Source organism: Staurois parvus, unplaced genomic scaffold, assembly GCF_062004578.1.
Source record: "Staurois parvus isolate SC_StPar_1 unplaced genomic scaffold, SC_StPar_1.0 ptg000779l, whole genome shotgun sequence".
Taxonomy (NCBI): domain Eukaryota; kingdom Metazoa; phylum Chordata; class Amphibia; order Anura; family Ranidae; genus Staurois; species Staurois parvus.
In genome coordinates this window covers 783,561-801,638 of record NW_028318575.1, presented here as the reverse complement: position 1 = coordinate 801,638, position 18,078 = coordinate 783,561, and the positions used below count along the sequence as shown (strand labels likewise).

Below are 18,078 nucleotides of genomic sequence, written 5' to 3'. Positions count from 1 at the left end.
TTTCTGTGTTAATATCACTTGACCAGTAGATGGCGCTGTACACTAAGGTCACTAGTTGTGCATATGTGTAAGACTTGTTGATTCTCCCTCTTCCTCCTTCTTCTCTCTACCTTCAGGAAGTAACATGTCTGCCATCACTATTATACATTGCTGAAATGTGCTCTGTATGTTTGCAACTTAAGCCACACAAGTAAAGTCTGAATTCTGCCTCATCACTAGCAGTGTCTTCTCTAACACATAACCAACAAAGAGTAGGCCCTGAACTTTGTTTTGGAGTTGGAGGGGAGAGGATTAAAGACATTAATGGGGGAATAAAATGTGTGGGCAAATATGCCTCCTACAGTATTAGCAGAAGTGAACGACTCTGGCTCAGAGGTACTTTTCCATTAACATTCTCCACTTGAATCAGTAGCACCAGATCGGAACAATTGTGCCATTATTGTTGCAGACAGATGTATACTCAAGCAAAAATGGGATCTCTCAGTCAACATCAATATGTTTGGTGCATCTAGATTACTTCTGATACTGATGATGAGACCTTTATGTTCTAACAACTGCTCGACCTGTTGTTCCGTCACCACCACACACCGCCCTGGGTTCCCAGTCTCCTCTTGGCACCAGGCAATGATCTCAGATGGTTCCATACTTTCTTTCTGGGCTTCACAGAATCTCTGGAAAGGGATATCCCAGATGAGCCCCACATGTAGCACTACCCCCTTGAGGGTTGCTAAGGATTTGGGTCCCCTTTAAAGCACTAAACATAGAGCAGGCTTGAGGTAATGAATAGCAACAATTAGCAATAGTGTCTCTGGACAAAGCAAATCTCCCTTTCTGAATATCAAGGCAAAATGAACAGTAGTAGGGATCCTGCTTAGTTGAAAAAGGGAAAACGTGTTGTTTCAGTTGGCACTGCTGTATCCTGGCAGGCAACTGTATGTCCTGCGGTCAGCTTGCATGATAAACTGTAATGCAAATGTATCCCAATGACGGCAGCTGGGAGAACTAGGCCACAAACTGAGGCAACTATATGTATTGTTGACAACTATGTGTAGGTAGATAGCTGAGGTGGCAAACTGTCAGTATTCACTTGGTTAGCGGGTGCATGGGTATCTCTCAGCCAATCAAAGTAGTCTGGCAGATTGTACTGGTCCGTCTTTCCCTGCGGGTTCTGTCCATGGCCTCTCTGGTTCAGACTTGGTGTCCCGTCTGGTCTCCTGCTGTCAGCATGGCAGTAGGCTCTTTCCGCTCTTCCTCTCTCTCCAACCCTGGCTCCGTGGCCTAGTTCAACACTTCAGCCGTCAGCACACCTTCTTCTCCTTCAGCCTCTCCCTGCATTCTCCAGGCCAATCTCTCAGGCTTTGATATTTATATGCCCCCGCCCACACGCTAAAGTCCCTGACTGTCCTGCTCACCAGCTGAGTCTTTCATATTCGGCATACAAGTTCCAGAGGGCTGTTTTGTCCATGTAAGTGACCCCGAATGGCAGGCCACTGCCATCTAATGTCCATCTTAATGTACTGCAAGTAATAACATTTCAATGGGTTACAAGTAAAAGCTTTGTCCTCACCCTTAGAAAAAACGAGCAGCTGATCCATTCATTGGGAGCACAGCCCCACTGCCTGGTGATAAAAACAATTCTAACTAGACTTCTGCTGTAATGACATAAGCTAGGTTTGAGGGGGTGAATAGGGTTTTGTACAACGTAGGAATCAATTTGTGGGGTTCACCCCCATGCAATACGTCTAACGGAGACAGGGAAGGGAGGACTGGATGACTGTTAACAAATTTCACCCTTAGAGCACGCCACACCTGGAGGCAGCGGAAATAAATGTATGTGAATTTTTAATGTAACGCTACAATAAGGAATGCACAAAATGAGCAAAAGGGAGAAAAAAAGGATACATACAAAAAATACATACATTTACAGTGCATAGGAATAGTAAAACATTAAAATAAAATAAAAATAATTGCATTTATATACAGTATTAAAGGTAAAAAAAGGTATAAAAAACAGGTACAAAAATAGGTTTACACATGAATAGTAACAAAAATCAAATAAAATACATACAAAAGTCTGCAACGGTTCAGAGGAGAGAGTAATGACATGGAGGTCAGTAGGATGAACTTGTCAGAGTTACAGGGAACCCAGGAGGTTTATACTCCCAGAAGTGCAGGGAGTCCCTACTGAACCAGCTGAATTTCAATCTATGTATGGCCAGGGGATTTCCTGCTGTGCCCCAGGGCAGAAAGTGCAGAAAAATCTCCCAAAAGGGACACAGACAGCTAAAAACTGAAGAAGGGTTTCCTTCCCTATTCAAAACTGAAAACAAAAAAAAAAAAAGGTTTTGGCTTTAACCTGTTGATGCTGGAGTAACACATTTATTTATTACAGGTACTTATATAGTGCTGTCAATTTACACAACGCTTTACATATATATTATACATTCACATCAGTCCCTAACCCTCAAGGGGTGTACAATCTAAGGTCCCTAACTCACATTCATACATACACATACTAGGAACAATTTAGGCAGGAGCCAATTCACCTACCAGCATGTCTTTGGAGTGTGGGAGGAAACTGGAGTACCTGGAGGAAACCCATGCAGGCACAGGGAGAACATGCAAACTCCAGGCAGGTGGTACCGTGGTTGGGATTTGAACCAATGACCCCAGTACTGCCAGGCGGAAGTGCTAACCATTTAGCTACTGTGCTGCCCACATACAGTGAGGAACAGAAGTATTTGAACCCCCTGCGATTTTGGAAGTTCTCCCACTTAGAAATCATGGAGGGGTCTGAAATTCACATTGTAGGTGCATTCCCACTCTGAGAGACAGAATTTAAAAAAACAAATTCAGGAAATCACATTGTATGATTTTTAAAGAATGTATTTGTCTTGCACTGCTGAACAGAAGTATTTGAACACCTGAGAAAATCAGTGTTAATATTTGGTACAGAAGCCTTTGTTTGCAATTACAGAGGTCAAATGTAGTTTGACCAGGTTGACGTAGTTCTTGGCCAGGTTTGCACACACTGCAACAGGGATTTTGGCCCACTCCTCCACACAGATCTCCTTTAGATCCGTCAGGTTTCGGGGCTGTCACTGAGCAACACGGAGTTTCAACTCCCTCCAAAGATGTGCATTGAAAACCAATTAAACCATTCCGGAGGTCAGAAAAAAGAAAAAAAAAAAAGTCTTATCTGTTCAAAACTCTTTGTAAAGTGCACTTTAAAGGCACAGGACCGGCACTATAAACCTCCCCGGATCAATGTATCCTGGGAAAACTTGCTTCGTATTGTGAAAAAAATTTGGAAATGCATTGAAAACCAATTAATCCGTTCCTGAGGTCAGAAAAAAGTTAAAAAAAAAGTCTTATCTGTTCAAAACTCTTTATAAAGTGCACTTTAAAGGCACGGGGCCAGCGCTATGCATCCTGGGGAAACTTGCTTCGTATTGCGAAAAAAAATTCGTAAAGGTATTATTTTCAATGGATTTTCATTCGTAAACCAAAAATTACGTTAACCGAGGCGTAAAACCAAGGTAAGCCTGTAATTGAGAGTTCTCCTTAGTAGATGACAGCACACACACCCAAAAGCTAGGAAACCAGTATGGAAACCATTGAAAGAACAAATCTGGGAGTACGGAAAATCTGGGAATATGGAAAGAAGGATTTTATCACTTACAGGGCTAAGCTCGGTGATGTCCCATTCCAAATATTCAGCCACATGCATCATCTGGGAGATTATACATTCCAACTCCTGCAAAACAAACAAAAAATAAAATAAAAACAGAAAATAGAAATTAAAATATTGCTAATACAATAAAATATTGCGACAAAATATTTAGCTTTATCAACTTCATTAAAATATTAATTTAACAGATCGCAGAGTTTTATGTCAAAGCGCATTCTAAAAAGCAATGAAAGCAACCAATAAGAAATTGTTTTTTTCAGGCTGAAAATAAAAAACTACATATCGTCTTCGGACCCGATAGAAGGAGCCCCAATAACAGGGATGCTGTAGATACTCAGGTTAGCATACAGGGGTTGGACAAAAATATGGAAACAGTACATGATTTGCAGGTGTGAAAGTGACATGTTTGGAGTTGAAAGTGGAAGTGATGTAACATTCTATAGCTTCCGCTGTGTGATGAGACACCAAACTAACAGGTGGGAAGCCTCACTTTCCTCATTCACTGCGTGCACTGCTAATAATATGGAGTCATGGCAGAGCTTACTGAGCTTCAAAGAGGGCAAATTGTTGGTTCCGCTTAGCTGGTGCCTCTGTGACTGAAGTTGCCAATTTATTTTCTGTGTTGCAAGGTTCAGTATCAAAGTTTATGGCGGCATATACAGTTTCTGGTCTGATAAGCATAAGCACGGTATACATGGTCAACTGGCCAAAGAGACAAAAGGACATTGCGTGGGATTGTGACCTGCAATGAGAAAACAACTGCTGCAAAAGTGATTGCAGAGCTCAATCTCAGTCTTTCAAAGCCTGTGTCCACATAAACTGTGCGGAGGCAAAAGATTCATGGACGAGCTGCAATTACCAAACCACCAGTGAGTGATATTAATTGCTCAGAAGAGGAGAGAGTGGTGCAACACCCATAAATTGTGGCCTATCAATCAATTGAAGACTATAAAATGGTCCAAAGAATCGAGGTTCACACTGTTCCCAACCGCATCTGCTTGGGAATAGTTTTTACGTGTGGCAAACACCATCCCAAGCTTATGTCCAGGACTGTCTTGTGCTGACGGTAAATCATGGTTTGGGCAGCCATATCCTGGTATTCTGCAGGCCCCATTATCACCTCGAAAGGTAGAGTCACTGCCAGAGACTATGTACATATTTTGGCTGACCATGTGCTCCCCATGGTGCAGACATTGTTTCCGAAGATAGCGCCATTTACCAAGATGATAATGCTCCGATTCACACAGCTGGTGTCAAAATGTGGTTTGATGAGCATGCAGATGAAGTCTCGCACCTTCCCTGGGAGCAGCAGTCATCCAACCTCAATATCATAAAGCCACTATGGTCAGTTTTGGAGAACAAGGCTCGGGCTCGTTTTCCCCCTCTGGCATCTCTGTGAGAACTGGAAAGATTTATGACAAAGGCGACCCAACACCATATTAGGTAACGATTTTGTTCTTTTACCTGGTGTTTCCAGAATTTTGCCCAACCCCTGTAACCATCAGTCTCCCAGTGGTGGTGAGCTGTATACTGACAACTGACTATTATGACGGTTGGGTTAATTATAGAAACCTATTTCTACAGATTTATGTTAAAAACAGAAAAATCAGTTTTCCTTCTTCTGACTACACCTGAAAGTCTAAAAGTTCCCATCACCAATTTGAGTATATTATTCCCTCTCTAGGGATCACATATGTCATTTTTTTTTTTATGTTGTCCATAGTTCTAGTTTTTTTAATCTAGTATACTATTCAGAAGCTTCAAATGAGATTAGCAGGAATGGTGCTGGATTTGTAATTTTTTGGCATTATATTAAAAAGTGAACTCAAACTGTAATTTTGGACACTTACCGTACTGTCAAGGTAGCCATTCCCATCTGTGTCATAAAGTCGAAACATAACTAAAAAAAAAAAATAATGACAAAAAGTTATAAAATATTACCTTACAAATATATATATATATAATTCTTTCATTAACCTCTTCCATACCGGGCACTTTTACCCCCTTCCTGCCCAGGCCAATTTTCAGGTTTCAGCGCTCTCACACTTTGAATGACAATTGCGCGGTCATACAACATTGTATCCAAACTAAAACTTTATCATTTTCTTCACACAACTAGAGCTTTCTTTTGGTGGTATTTAATCACCACTGGGATTTTTATTTTTTGCTAAATTAACAAAAAAAGGCCGAAAATTAAAAAAAAAAACATGTTTTTCTTTGTTTCTGTTATAAACGTTTGCAAATAAATAATTGTTCTTCATAAATTTAGGCGGAGATGTATTCTGCTACATGTCTTTGGTGAAAATAACCCAAATTAGGATGTATTATTTAGTTTGTAGGAAAGTTATAGAGTTCACAAACTATGGTATAGATCTGAATATTGATCAATCCTGAAGTACTGACAGCCAATCTAATTTCTTGAGGTCCAAGAATGTCAGAATAGTACAGATATCCCCCAAATGACCCCTTTTTGCAGAGTAGACAGTCCGACGTACTTCATAAGAGGAATGGCGAGTTTTTTTAAATTTTTCGGAAAATGAAAAAATTAAAAAAATTATTTTCACTATTTTTTTTTACATACTTTCACCAGTGCAGTACAGCATCATCATATAACTGGCATGGCGGTGATCAGGGACACTGACTGGTGACAGTATGAAAAAAAAATATATAATTTTTTTAATTTTTTAAAAAACTTTATTTTTAATTTTTATTACAGTTTTTTCTTTTTTTTTTACGATTTTGTTTTCATATTTCACTATGACCAAAGTAGTACAATGTTACCATAGTAACATTGTACTACTTTGGGGAAGTGATCAGTATTTTTTTTTTTTTTTTTTACACAATTTGCTTATAGCAAAGAATTACTTTGCTATAAGCAAGCATTTACCTGAATGACATCGATTCATTCAGGGTTTTTTTTGTGCTTAGCTGTGATTTGGCCACAGCTAATCACATGACACAGCTGGGCTGTGATTAGCCCAGCTTGTGCATGTGATCGCCGTGACCATTCACAGCTAGACACACTAGTATACAATGGATGGCATGAATGAAGCCATCCATTGTATACAACTGTCATATGACCAGCTGTGATTGGTCACAGCAGGTCACATGGTATTGGCAACGGGGGCCGGTACTCAGATCTGTCATTGGCCATGTCCGAGGTACACGGCCAGTGACAGATCGTGCCGCTGCGCGGCTCTGCAGGCGCGCAAACTGCGCATGCTCAGGAGGACGCCATATGGCATCCACCCGGAACGCTAAGGGATTTTGCAGGCCGCCATTCGGCCATAGGCCGGGCGGCTAATAGTTAACAGATTAACTGAATGCTTGGCTGATTGATTGAATAATATCATTGATGCAGTAAAGGCTTCTTTCTGGCACCTCGACCAAACAGCCCATTTTTGTTCAAGTATCACCATATTGTACTCCTTAAAAACAACCACACCATCTTTTTCCAGAGCAACCTGTATTTTTTTTTTGAGGTTGCCTGTGGGGTTTTTCTTTGAATCCCGGACAATTCTTCTGTCAGTTGTGGCTGCAATCTTTCTTGGTCGACCTGACCTTGGCTTGGTATCAAGAGATCCCCAAACTTTTCACTTCTTAATAGGTGATTTAACAGTACTGACTGGCATATTCAAGGCTTTGGACATCTTTTTATGTCCTTTTCCATCTTTATAAAGTTCCATTACCTTGTTACGCAGGACTTTTGACAGTTCTTTTCTGATCCCCATGGCTCAGTATCTAGCCTAGTCGGTGCTTCCATGTATGAGCTAACAAACTCAGTGACTATTTATACACTGACACTAATTGCAATTTAAAAAGCCACAGATGTGGGACATTAACCTCTAATTGGCATTGTAACCCGTGTGTGTCACCTTGTGTGTCTGTACCAAGGCCAAACATTCCAGGGGAGGGAAACTTCTGATCCGGGCCATTTGGGGGATTTCTGTTGTCATTATGATTTAAAAAGGAGCCAAACAACTATCTGATAATAAATGGCTTCATATGATCATCATTGTTCAATAAAAGAGCATTTTGTGGCATGATTAGTCATATTTTCAATATCAATGCCAAAATTTCACAATTTCTGCCAGGGGATGCAAACTTTTGAGCACAACTGTACATATATATATATATATATATATATATATATATATATATATATACACATATATACACACACGTACACATAAACAGATACACACATTCTTATAAATTAATGTAAACAAACATTTTAAAATGTATTAAAACATGAACGGTGTCAGCAGAGCAGTGGTTTGTGCCAGTAGGGCAGTGGACTGTGTCCACTGTGTTTTTTTTAAATTTAATTAGTTTATTTCTTTATTACTTTTAATTATCGTATTTTTTTATACAATATTGATTTTTTGACCTTTTTTACAATTTTGTAAAAGCCCCATTGGGGAGCTTTGGTGAAATATCAGGGGTCCAAACATACCCCTGATGCCTCACTTTTGGGACAGAGAAAGGGACTGAGGACATAGATTCCTAAAAAGTCCATGTACATTATGAATAAGCAAAAAAAGTCCCAAATCCAATGTGAAAGTGCTGTGTGCTGAAAAATCTTCCAACAAAGTGCTATGGTGTCCACAAGTGCTTGCCACAACAGACAGATCAGCCTTTTACCAGACACATTGATCTCCAATCAAGAGATCAAACGAGCAGATGGTGTTCAGATTCCAAACTGACACCCATGCTAGCAATATCAAAGGAGATGGATGGACGGCTGAGGGCTCAATCAAACGAATTCCTCACATCGAACCGCTCTCCATACAGTGTAAGGAAGGGTTTAAAACAGAAGAGACTTCATAGTGCAACCCAATAAAACTCAAAAAATGTATTCAGTAAAATATTGCACTTACATAGATAAGGTGCATAAAGGCAGTATACAGATTCAAAATTCCTGTGGTGTCAAACCACCGGCTGGAACGTGGTGACGTCACAGAAAGCTCTGGCCGACGTGTTTCTCCAAAACTGGTGTCCTCTGGGATTGGAGATCACACAGCACTTTCACATTGGATTTGGGATTTATTTTGCTTATTCACAATATGTACATGAACTTTTTAGAACTTTAGATATATTTTTTTCACAATTAGTATATGCACATATTCATTTATGGTTTATTTTTTATATATTGTGTTTAGTTATTGTGTTTGATTGGTTTAGTGTACAGCGCACTCATTCATTTTTCGTTTCACTGCACATAAACTGCCAGGTGGGAGCTTTCCCATTCTGAGTGGATGTCCCTAAACAGCCTGTCAGAACGTGTGCCTTGCGCTGCCTCAGGGTCATGCAGCGCGATCCTGTGATGGTTGTGTCCCTTGGACACAGCACTTCACAGATCGGGACATGGACGCAGCGATTGGCCCTTCCAATCACGTGATGGCTGTGTCCAATCACAGTCATCACTCAGTGTAAACAGAGACATGTGTCTTTGTGTCAGAGCGTCCCACTGAGCTATTCACCCTGAGGTCATCACAGAGGACAAGGGGGCACTCTTTACATCTGGAGGAAAAGAAATTTAATCTCCAAACACAGAAAGGTTTCTTAACAGTGAGAGCTGTGAAAATGTGGAATAGACTCCCTCAAGAGTTGGTTGTGGCCAGCTTAGTGGATTGCTGTAGGAAAGTCCTGGATTCTTTCTTAGATACACAGAATATAACTGGATATAACATTTATAGGTAAAGTTGATACAGGGAATATCCGATTGCGTCTCGGGGGATCAGGAAGGAATTTGGATCATGCTTTGCTGGGCTTTTTTTGCCTTCCTCCGGATCAGCTGTGGGTATAGGAATATAACTTTTTTTTTTCCTATGGTTGAACTGGATGGACTTTTGTCTTTTTTCAGCCAGACTAACTATGTAACTGAGCTCAGTGCGGGGAATGGGGGGGGGGGAGTGGGATGCTGCATCCCATGACAGCTCTCTGCATTGCTGATGATGTTAGTGTTCACACACACCGATTGCAGCCATTCCCACACAGTACACCAAGCACTATCTGTCCCTGTCCGAGTGTCACATCAACATCTGTGCCAATGTAACATCAACATCTGAACATCTTTCACAGTGTACTAATGTCCAAACATCTGTCACAGTATACCAGTGCACAAAACATCTGCAATAGTGTTCCATTGCAACATCTGTAGGTGCCGCTGGTGGGCGATCAACATTTGTCACAGTGTACAAGTGCACAAAAACATATTTCAGTGTACGAGTGTCCCATCAATAAACGAATTTAAAAAATTTGAAGCACACCCTTTCCTCCCCCCTGTGCTCGTGTGCAAAGGCGAATGCATGCGTTGGTCCCGTATGTATATGTAAATGGTGATCGCACTACACATGTGAGATATTGGCAGAGTAAGAGCAATAATTCTAGCACCAGGCGTCCTCTGTAAATCTAAACTGGTAACCTGTAAAGGCTTATAAAGCATTGTCTATGGAGATTTTTAAATACTGAAGTTTGGTGCCATTTCACAATTTCACAATTTTAAACCGTGACATGTTTGGTATCTATTTACTCGGCGCAATACCATATTTTATATTTCACAAACAAATTGGATATTATATTGTGTTTGTGTGCATCGAAATATATTAAAGTGTATTTTTGCATTATTGTGTAAAATTGCATTTGAAAAACCTCTGCTCAAATACCATGTGACATAAAAATTTGCAAAACACACCATTTTATTCTCTAGGTCCTCTGCTAAACAATATCTAATGTTTGGGGGTTCTAAGTTCTAGAAAAAAATACTGATTTTTACTTGTAAACAAAAAGTGTCAGAAGGCAGCCTGGTCTTGAAGTGGATAACGCCTGAAGGTTCTCCTTGGATGCTGGGCCTCTGTGTGGCTAGGCTGTGAAAAATCCCACACATGTGGTATCGCCATAGCCAGGAGGAGTAGCAAAATGTGTTTTGGGGTGTAGTTGCAAGTATGCCTATACCATGTGTGAAAAATAACTTGTTAACATGAAATGTTCATGGGAAAAAAAAATATTTTTATTTAAATTCTTCATTTTCCAAAAAATTGTGGAAAAATATTACAACTTCAAAAAACTTGCCATAACTCTTACTAAATACCTCAGATGGTCTACTTTCCAAAAAGGGGTAATTTGGGAGGTATTTGTACTGTCCTGGCATGTTAGGGCCTCACAAAATGAGATCAGGTGTGATTAGGTGTGATCAATTTTCAACGACTGGTACCATAGCTTGTAGATTCTATAACATTCACACAGACCAAATAATATGCACTGATTTGGGTTATTTTTACCAAAGAAATGTAGCAGTATAAATTTTGATTACAATTTATGAAGATAAATTACTTATCTGCTAAATTTTATAACAGAAACAAAGAAAAACACACTTTTTTTTCCAAAATTTGTGGTCTCTATAGGCCACCATAGAAAATGGCAGCAATGGACAGTGCCCCTTGATGAAAAGTAGACCAAATACAATAGAATCAGTAGTGTGGCTTGGTCCGTAGAGGGCAGACACTGCAGTTGGCTCTGATGACTGGATAATGCTGGAAATATGTTTGCTGATAGGCCGGGTGAACTAGGCCTCAGTCTGTGTAACTTGTGAACAATGTCAGTAACTAGATAGAGGATGGCTGGTTCAAAAGAATGTCAGGGATAGCTTAACTGGATGGAGAATGGGACTCTTTCACCCCATCTGTGGCATTACTAGGGTCTCTTGCGGTCAGTCTGTAGATAAGGGCTCCCAGTGGTCCTGCAGTTCCTCTTGCAGAGTTTGTTTGTGACAGCAACCCACCTGGGTCTCCGGGTGACCAGGCCACTCTCCAGACTCTTTGGCGATGTCAGTGGTCAGCTATTCCTCCCGTTCTCACTACTTTCTTTTTCCCTGAAGCCTGGTCCAGTCCTCTGGTGTTCTGCACGGCCTTCAATACCCCCTCATTCCACCTTTCTCTCTGCTCACTTCCTCCTCCCTGGGTTCCCGGGCTTATACATTTATTTGCCTCTGCCCACACGCCGGCTCCTCTGGGCAATGTAGTCCCCTAATTTGCTGCCTTCTAACAAAGTCCTGCGGTGCAGCCTGCAAAATCCATAAAGCTTTTCACTAAAGTTAGTTTCACTAAAGATGACCTTGTGTCTCTTTTGACATCCTGCAGCCTGAACAATAGCAAGGTGTTACATATGCAAAATAACAAAGCAGAGGTGGGGAAAATCATGAAAGTATGTCAATCTCAAGATCTGGATCACCTGCTGGTGGCACTGTGGTTCTCAGAGCACAAGATTGTAGTTCCGGTCTCCACCAGCGAGTGTCTTTCAGCAGCCAGCAGATCCCAGTATACAGTCTCCTTCTGATGCTGGCTTTTGGAAGGGTATTTAGTCCCTTTTCAACTATTACCTCTTGCTTCAGTGTTTTGTCTGATAGCCAGATTCATACTTGCTGAGTTATCCTGAGTCTAATTCCTATCTGATCTTGCTCCTGCTCTGCTTTCTGTACCCTGCTGCCTCATATCTGCTCCCTTTTTACCTGATCCCAATCCTGGTTCCCCCTGACTGACTGTTTCATGCACCTCCAGTTTACCCTGTTTATCAATGCTCCCCTTTTATTTGCATATATTCTAATATAGTTGGTTTGCTAGTTAGGTTTGGGATCACATAGGTTGCTTGTTATGTTTGTGATCACATAGGTTGCCTGTTAGGTTTGGGGTTACCTAGGTTGCTTGTTAGGTTTGGGGTCACGTAGGTTGCTAGTTAGGTTTGGAGTCACGTAGGTTGCTTGTTAGGTTTGGGGTCACGTAGGTTGCTAGTTAGGTTTGGGGTCACATAGGTTGCTTGTTGGGTTTGGGGTCACGCAGGTTGCTTGTTGGGTTTGGGGTCACGTAGGTTACTTGTTAGGTTTGGGGTCACGTAGGTTGCTTGTTAGGTTTGGGGTCACGTATGTTGTTTGTTAGGTTTGGGGTCACGTAGGTTGCTTGTTGGGTTTAGGGTCACGTAGGTTGCTAGTTAGGTTTGGGCTCACGTAGGTTGCTTGTTGGGTTTAGGGTCACGTAGGTTGCTAGTAAGGTTTGGGCTGACGTAGGTTGCTTGTTAGGTTTGGGGTCACGTAGGTTGCTTGTTGGGTTTGGGCTCACGTAGGTTGTTAGTTAGGTTTGGGATCACGTAGGTTGCTAGTTAGGTTTGGGGTCACGTAGGTTGCTTGTTAGGTTTGGGGTCACGTAGGTTGCTTGTTAGGTTTGGGGTCACGTAGGTTGCTTGTTAGGTTTGGGGTCACGTAGGTTGCTGGTTGGGTTTGGGCTCACGTAGGTTGTTAGTTAGGTTTGGGATCACGTAGGTTGCTAGTTAGGTTTGGGGTCACATAGGTTGCTTGTTAGGTTTGGGGTCACGTAGGTTGCTTGTTAGGTTTGGGGTCACATAGGTTGCTTGTTAGGTTTAAGGTCACGTAGGTTGCTTGTTGGGTTTGGGGTCACGTAGGTTGCTTGTTGGGGTTGGGCTCACGTAGGTTGCTTGTTAGGTTTGGGGTCACGTAGGTTGCTTGTTAGGTTTGGGGTCACGTAGGTTGCTAGTTAGGTTTGGGCTCACGTAGGTTGCTTGTTGGGTTTAGGGTCATGTAGGTTGCTAGTAAGGTTTGGGCTCACGTAGGTTGCTTGTTAGGTTTGGGGTCACGTAGGTTGCTTATTGGGTTTGGGCTCACGTAGGTTGTTAGTTAGGTTTGGGATCACGTAGGTTGCTAGTTAGGTTTGGGGTCACGTAGGTTGCTTGTTAGGTTTGGGGTCACGTAGGTTGCTTGTTAGGTTTGGGGTCACATAGGTTGCTTGTTAGGTTTCGGGTCACGTAGGTTGCTTGTTAGGTTTGGGGTCACATAGGTTGCTTGTTAGGTTTGGGGTCACGTAGGTTGCTTGTTAGGTTTGGGGTCACGTAGGTTGCTTATTGGGTTTGGGCTCACGTAGGTTGTTAGTTAGGTTTGGGATCACGTAGGTTGCTAGTTAGGTTTGGGGTCACGTAGGTTGCTTGTTAGGTTTGGGGTCACATAGGTTGCTTGTTAGGTTTGGGGTCACGTAGGTTGCTTTTTAGGTTTGGGGTCACGTAGGTTGCTTATTAGGTTTGGGCTCACGTAGGTTGTTAGTTAGGTTTGGGATCACGTAGGTTGCTAGTTAGGTTTGGGGTCACGTAGGTTGCTTGTTAGGTTTGGGGTCACGTAGGTTGCTTGTTAGGTTTGGGGTCACGTAGGTTGCTTGTTAGGTTTGGGGTCACATAGGTTGCTTCTTGGGTTTGGGGTCACGTAGGTTGCTTGTTAGGTTTTCGGTCACATTTGCTGTGTATTGTGTATGCTGGTATTTGGATGTGTTTTGTTTCACTAATAAGACACTTACATTACTATACACAGTCTGGTTTCAGTTCCCTAGATGTAGCTACAGAGATCTGGTCAACCTTGCTGCTGGACACCTGCATTTGGTATCCCAGACAGTCAGTTTCTTTTTTCTATGTACCCCTAATTTGTGTGTGTGTGTGGGGGGGGGGGAGCCCCTATTTTTAAAGGGAACTCTCTTCAGACCCCCACAATCACTGCTCCTGGTCCTCATCAATATAGGTTTATGATGAGGACCTGTGTCCTGCCATGGTCCAGATCAGGAATGGCTGCACAATCGTCCTTCCCTCCTTTTACCGATAGGCAATGCTCAGATAAGTGTCTAGTATGGATTTGGAGGCAACCAAATTCTTATTTTTTTGTCTTGGTATTTGAATGGAGTTCCTTTTTCAATTCCATACCCAAAACGTCTTGTATGGAATTTGAGGGGGGGGGGGGGGTAGGTCACTGAAATAGATTGTTCACATCCTACAGATGTGCCATGTCACAGGTAGGTTGAAGCAGTATTAAACCCAAAACCAAAAATGTAATATATTGCAGCTTATGAATCATTAGATGTAGTGGCTGCATTAGTTTTCTTGTGTTTAAGCTTTTTTTCTTTCTGTTGATGATCTGGTCAGTAATACACCTTTGGTGTTAGAGTGCCTCCACTCTGGAGGAAGGAGCACAGGGGACATCTTTGGGCAGCAGCATTGTCAGTCTGGGGGGAGGGCAGTGCTAGATGTATTAGCAGATTTAGATACACTAACACATTGAAGCCAAACTCCAGCTAACACTTTGTAAGCAGTTACTGCAATATTTGTTTTCCAGATAAAGGTTTAACATGAATTAATAATCATTGTAAGCACCCCTGTCAGTGGTTTCAGCATTTTAAACAGCTACATTTGCAGGAGAGCCTGTTCTGTTGAAAAACAACAGACTTACTGGCAGGATCACCATGTTAAAATAAAGGCTAAAAAAGAAAACTAATGCAGCCATCAAATCTAAGAGATGGTAAGCTGCAAAATAATGTTTGTTTTTGGGTTTGATACTGCTTTGAGCCCGGTCAGGTCAGGGCTAGAGCTCTCCAATGAGCGAGGAGCATGAACTTTCCTGAGTGAAGAACAATAGGTCTGACTCAAAAGAGGGCATATCAGACCTCTGCAGAGAGACCACTGCTCCCCCACACACAGCAAGGATCCTGTTCTGCAGTGCTGGAAGGTTGCAGGCTTTTCTACTCCAGCTGCTTAAAATGAACTATTAGACTTTGTACTCTGATTGCTTTGATCCAATCAGAATATATTTGGCTGAAAGTTCAACTGGGCTTTGCATTGTCATCCTAAACTGTATAGAAAAGCAGCTTCAACTGTAATTTAATTAAACTCCCTTGTGTCAAGTGTTGCCCAGAAATACAGTATCGCACAGCTTATTAACCCTCAGCGGTGTCAAGAGGCTATGACAAAACCGATGACACTAAAAGATGGTGACTGGAGGTGTTTTGGACTAAATGATGTCAGACATTTTCCTGCAATATAAATGCAGATACTGAATACTGATGACAAAGTTGTCTGTAATGACAAAGCTGATGTAGTTATCTAATTCATCCACTAGAGTGCACTGTTCCCCCAGGAATGTTTTCCCAATCCTCACTATCTCATACTATAAAATAGACCATTGCCATATACAGAGTACACACACATATACATACATACAGGGGAAACTCGAAAAATTACAATATGGTGCAAAACTTCATTTATTTTAGTAATGCAACTTAAAAGGTGAAACTAATATATGAAATAGACTCATTACATGCAAAGCAAGATAGTTCAAGCCGTGATTTGTCATCATTGTGATGATTATGGCTTACAGCTCATGAAAACCCCAAATCCACAATCTCAGAAAATGAGAATATTGTGAAAAGGTGCAATATTCTCGGCTCAAAGTGTCCCACTCTAATCAGCTAATTAAGCCAAAACACCTGCAATGGGTTCCTGAGCCTTTAAATGGTCTCTCAGTCTGGTTCAGTAGGAATCACAATCATGGGAAAGACTGCTGACCTGACAGTTGTGCAGAAAACCATCATTGACACCCTCCATAAGGAGGGAAAGCCTCAAAAGGTAATTGCAAAAGAAGTTGGATGTTCCCAAAGTGCTGTATCAAAGCACATTAATAGAAAGTTATGTGGAAGGGAAAAGTGTGGAAGAAAAAGGTGCACAAGCAGCAGGGATGACCGCAGCCTGGAGAGGAGTGTCAGGAAAAGGCCATTCAAAAGTGTTGGGGACTTTCACAAGGAGTGGACTGAGGCTGGAGTCAGTGCATCAAGAACCACCACACACAGACGGATCCTGGACATGGGCTTCAAATGTCGTATTCCTCTTGTCAAGCCGCTCCTGAACAACAAACAACGTCAGAAACGTCCTACCTGGGCTAAAGAAAAACAGACCTGGTCTGTTGCTCAGTGGTCCAAAGTCCTCTTTTCTGAGGAGAGCAACTTTTGCATCTCATTTGGAAACCAAGGACCCCGAGTATGGAGGAAGAATGGAGAGGTCCAAGAACCCCGAGTATGGAGGAAGAATGGAGAGGCCCAAGGACCCCGAGTATGGAGGAAGAATGGAGAGGCCCAAGGACCCCGAGTATGGAGGAAGAATGGAGAGGCACAAGAACCCTGAGTATGGAGGAAGAATGGAGAGGCCCAAGGACCCCGAGTATGGAGGAAGAATGGAGAGGCACAAGGACCCCAAGTATGGAGGAAGAATGGAGAGGCCCAAGGACCCCGAGTATGGAGGAAGAATGGAGAGGCCCAAGGACCCCGAGTATGGAGGAAGAATGGAGAGGCACACACTGCAAGATGCTTGAAGTCCAGTGTGAAGTTTCCACAGTCTGTGTTGATTTGGGGAGCCATGTCATCTGCTGGTGTTGGTCCACTGTGCTTCATTAAGTCCAGGGTCAACGCAGCTGTCTACCAGGAGATTTTGGAGCACTTCATGCTTCCTTCCGCAGACGAGCTTTTCTGGGGATGCTGACTTCATTTTCCAGCAGGACTTGGCTCCGCCCACACTGCCAAAAGCACCAAAACCTGGTTCAATGACCGTGGGATTACTGTGCTTGATTGGCCAGAAAACTTGCCTGACCTGAACCCCATAGAGAATCTATGGGGCATTGCCAAGAGAAAGATGAGAGACATGAGACCGAACAATGCAGAAGAGCTGAAGGCCGCTATTGAAGCATCCTGGTCTTCCATAACACCTCAGCAGTGCCACAGGCTGATAGCTTCGCATTGAGGCAATAATTGCTGCAAAAGGGGCCCAAACCAAGTACTGAGTACATATGCATGCTTCTACTTTTCAGAGGTCCGATATTGTTCTATGTACAATCCTTGTTTTATTGATTGCATGTAATATTCTCATTTTCTGAGATTGTGGATTTGGGGTTTTCATGAGCTGTAAGCCATAATCATCACAATGATGACAAATCACGGCTTGAACTATCTTGCTTTGCATGTAATGAGTTTATCTCATATATTAGTTTCACCTTTTAAGTTGCATTACTGAAATAAATGAACTTTTGCACGATATTCACATTTTTCGAGATTCACCTGTATATATAGTTCCAAGAATGCATTTTTGTTTTGTACATTTATTATTTTTCCAAATAAATGATTGTGGCGTGCTGCTATTTCTCCTCTGCACTCCTCTCATACAAACAGGGCTGGGACAAGGGGTGGGCAGGAGGGTAGGGTGCCCTGGGCTCTGTGCTATCATGTAAGGTGTGTGTGTGTGGGGGGGGGGGGGCATCACAAGGAGATTGGGGGGAGGGGATTTTTTGTTGAGAAGGAAAATTTGGGGGGTGGCAGAGTGTAAGAATTGTTCTGGGAGGATAAATTAGGGGAGGTGTGCTAGGTGTAGTGACTTGGGAAGAGGGGATGGGATAAGAGGATTTGTGCTAGGGGAGAATTTTTTTTTTTTTGGGGGGGGGCGGGGGGGTTGTGCTAGTAGGGATGATTGAGGGGTATTTGTGCTAGAAGGGAAAATTTGTGTATGTGTGTGTGTGGGGTGCTAGA

The 18,078-nt window shown here is 42.2% G+C and overlaps 1 protein-coding gene across 2 annotated transcripts in view; it reads right to left on the bottom strand.

Moving 5' to 3' along the window:
- Nucleotides 1–18,078, bottom strand: part of DGKB (diacylglycerol kinase beta) — a 784,212-nt gene that overhangs the window by 532,569 nt on the left and 233,565 nt on the right. For both annotated transcript variants that reach the window (XM_089654572.1, XM_089654573.1), the window contains 2 exons: nt 5,542–5,591; nt 3,683–3,757 (listed from right to left, as the gene is read on the bottom strand). In XM_089654572.1, coding sequence (XP_089510698.1) covers nt 3,683–3,757; nt 5,542–5,591 — 125 coding nt within the window. The remainder of the gene's footprint in view (nt 1–3,682; nt 3,758–5,541; nt 5,592–18,078) is intronic.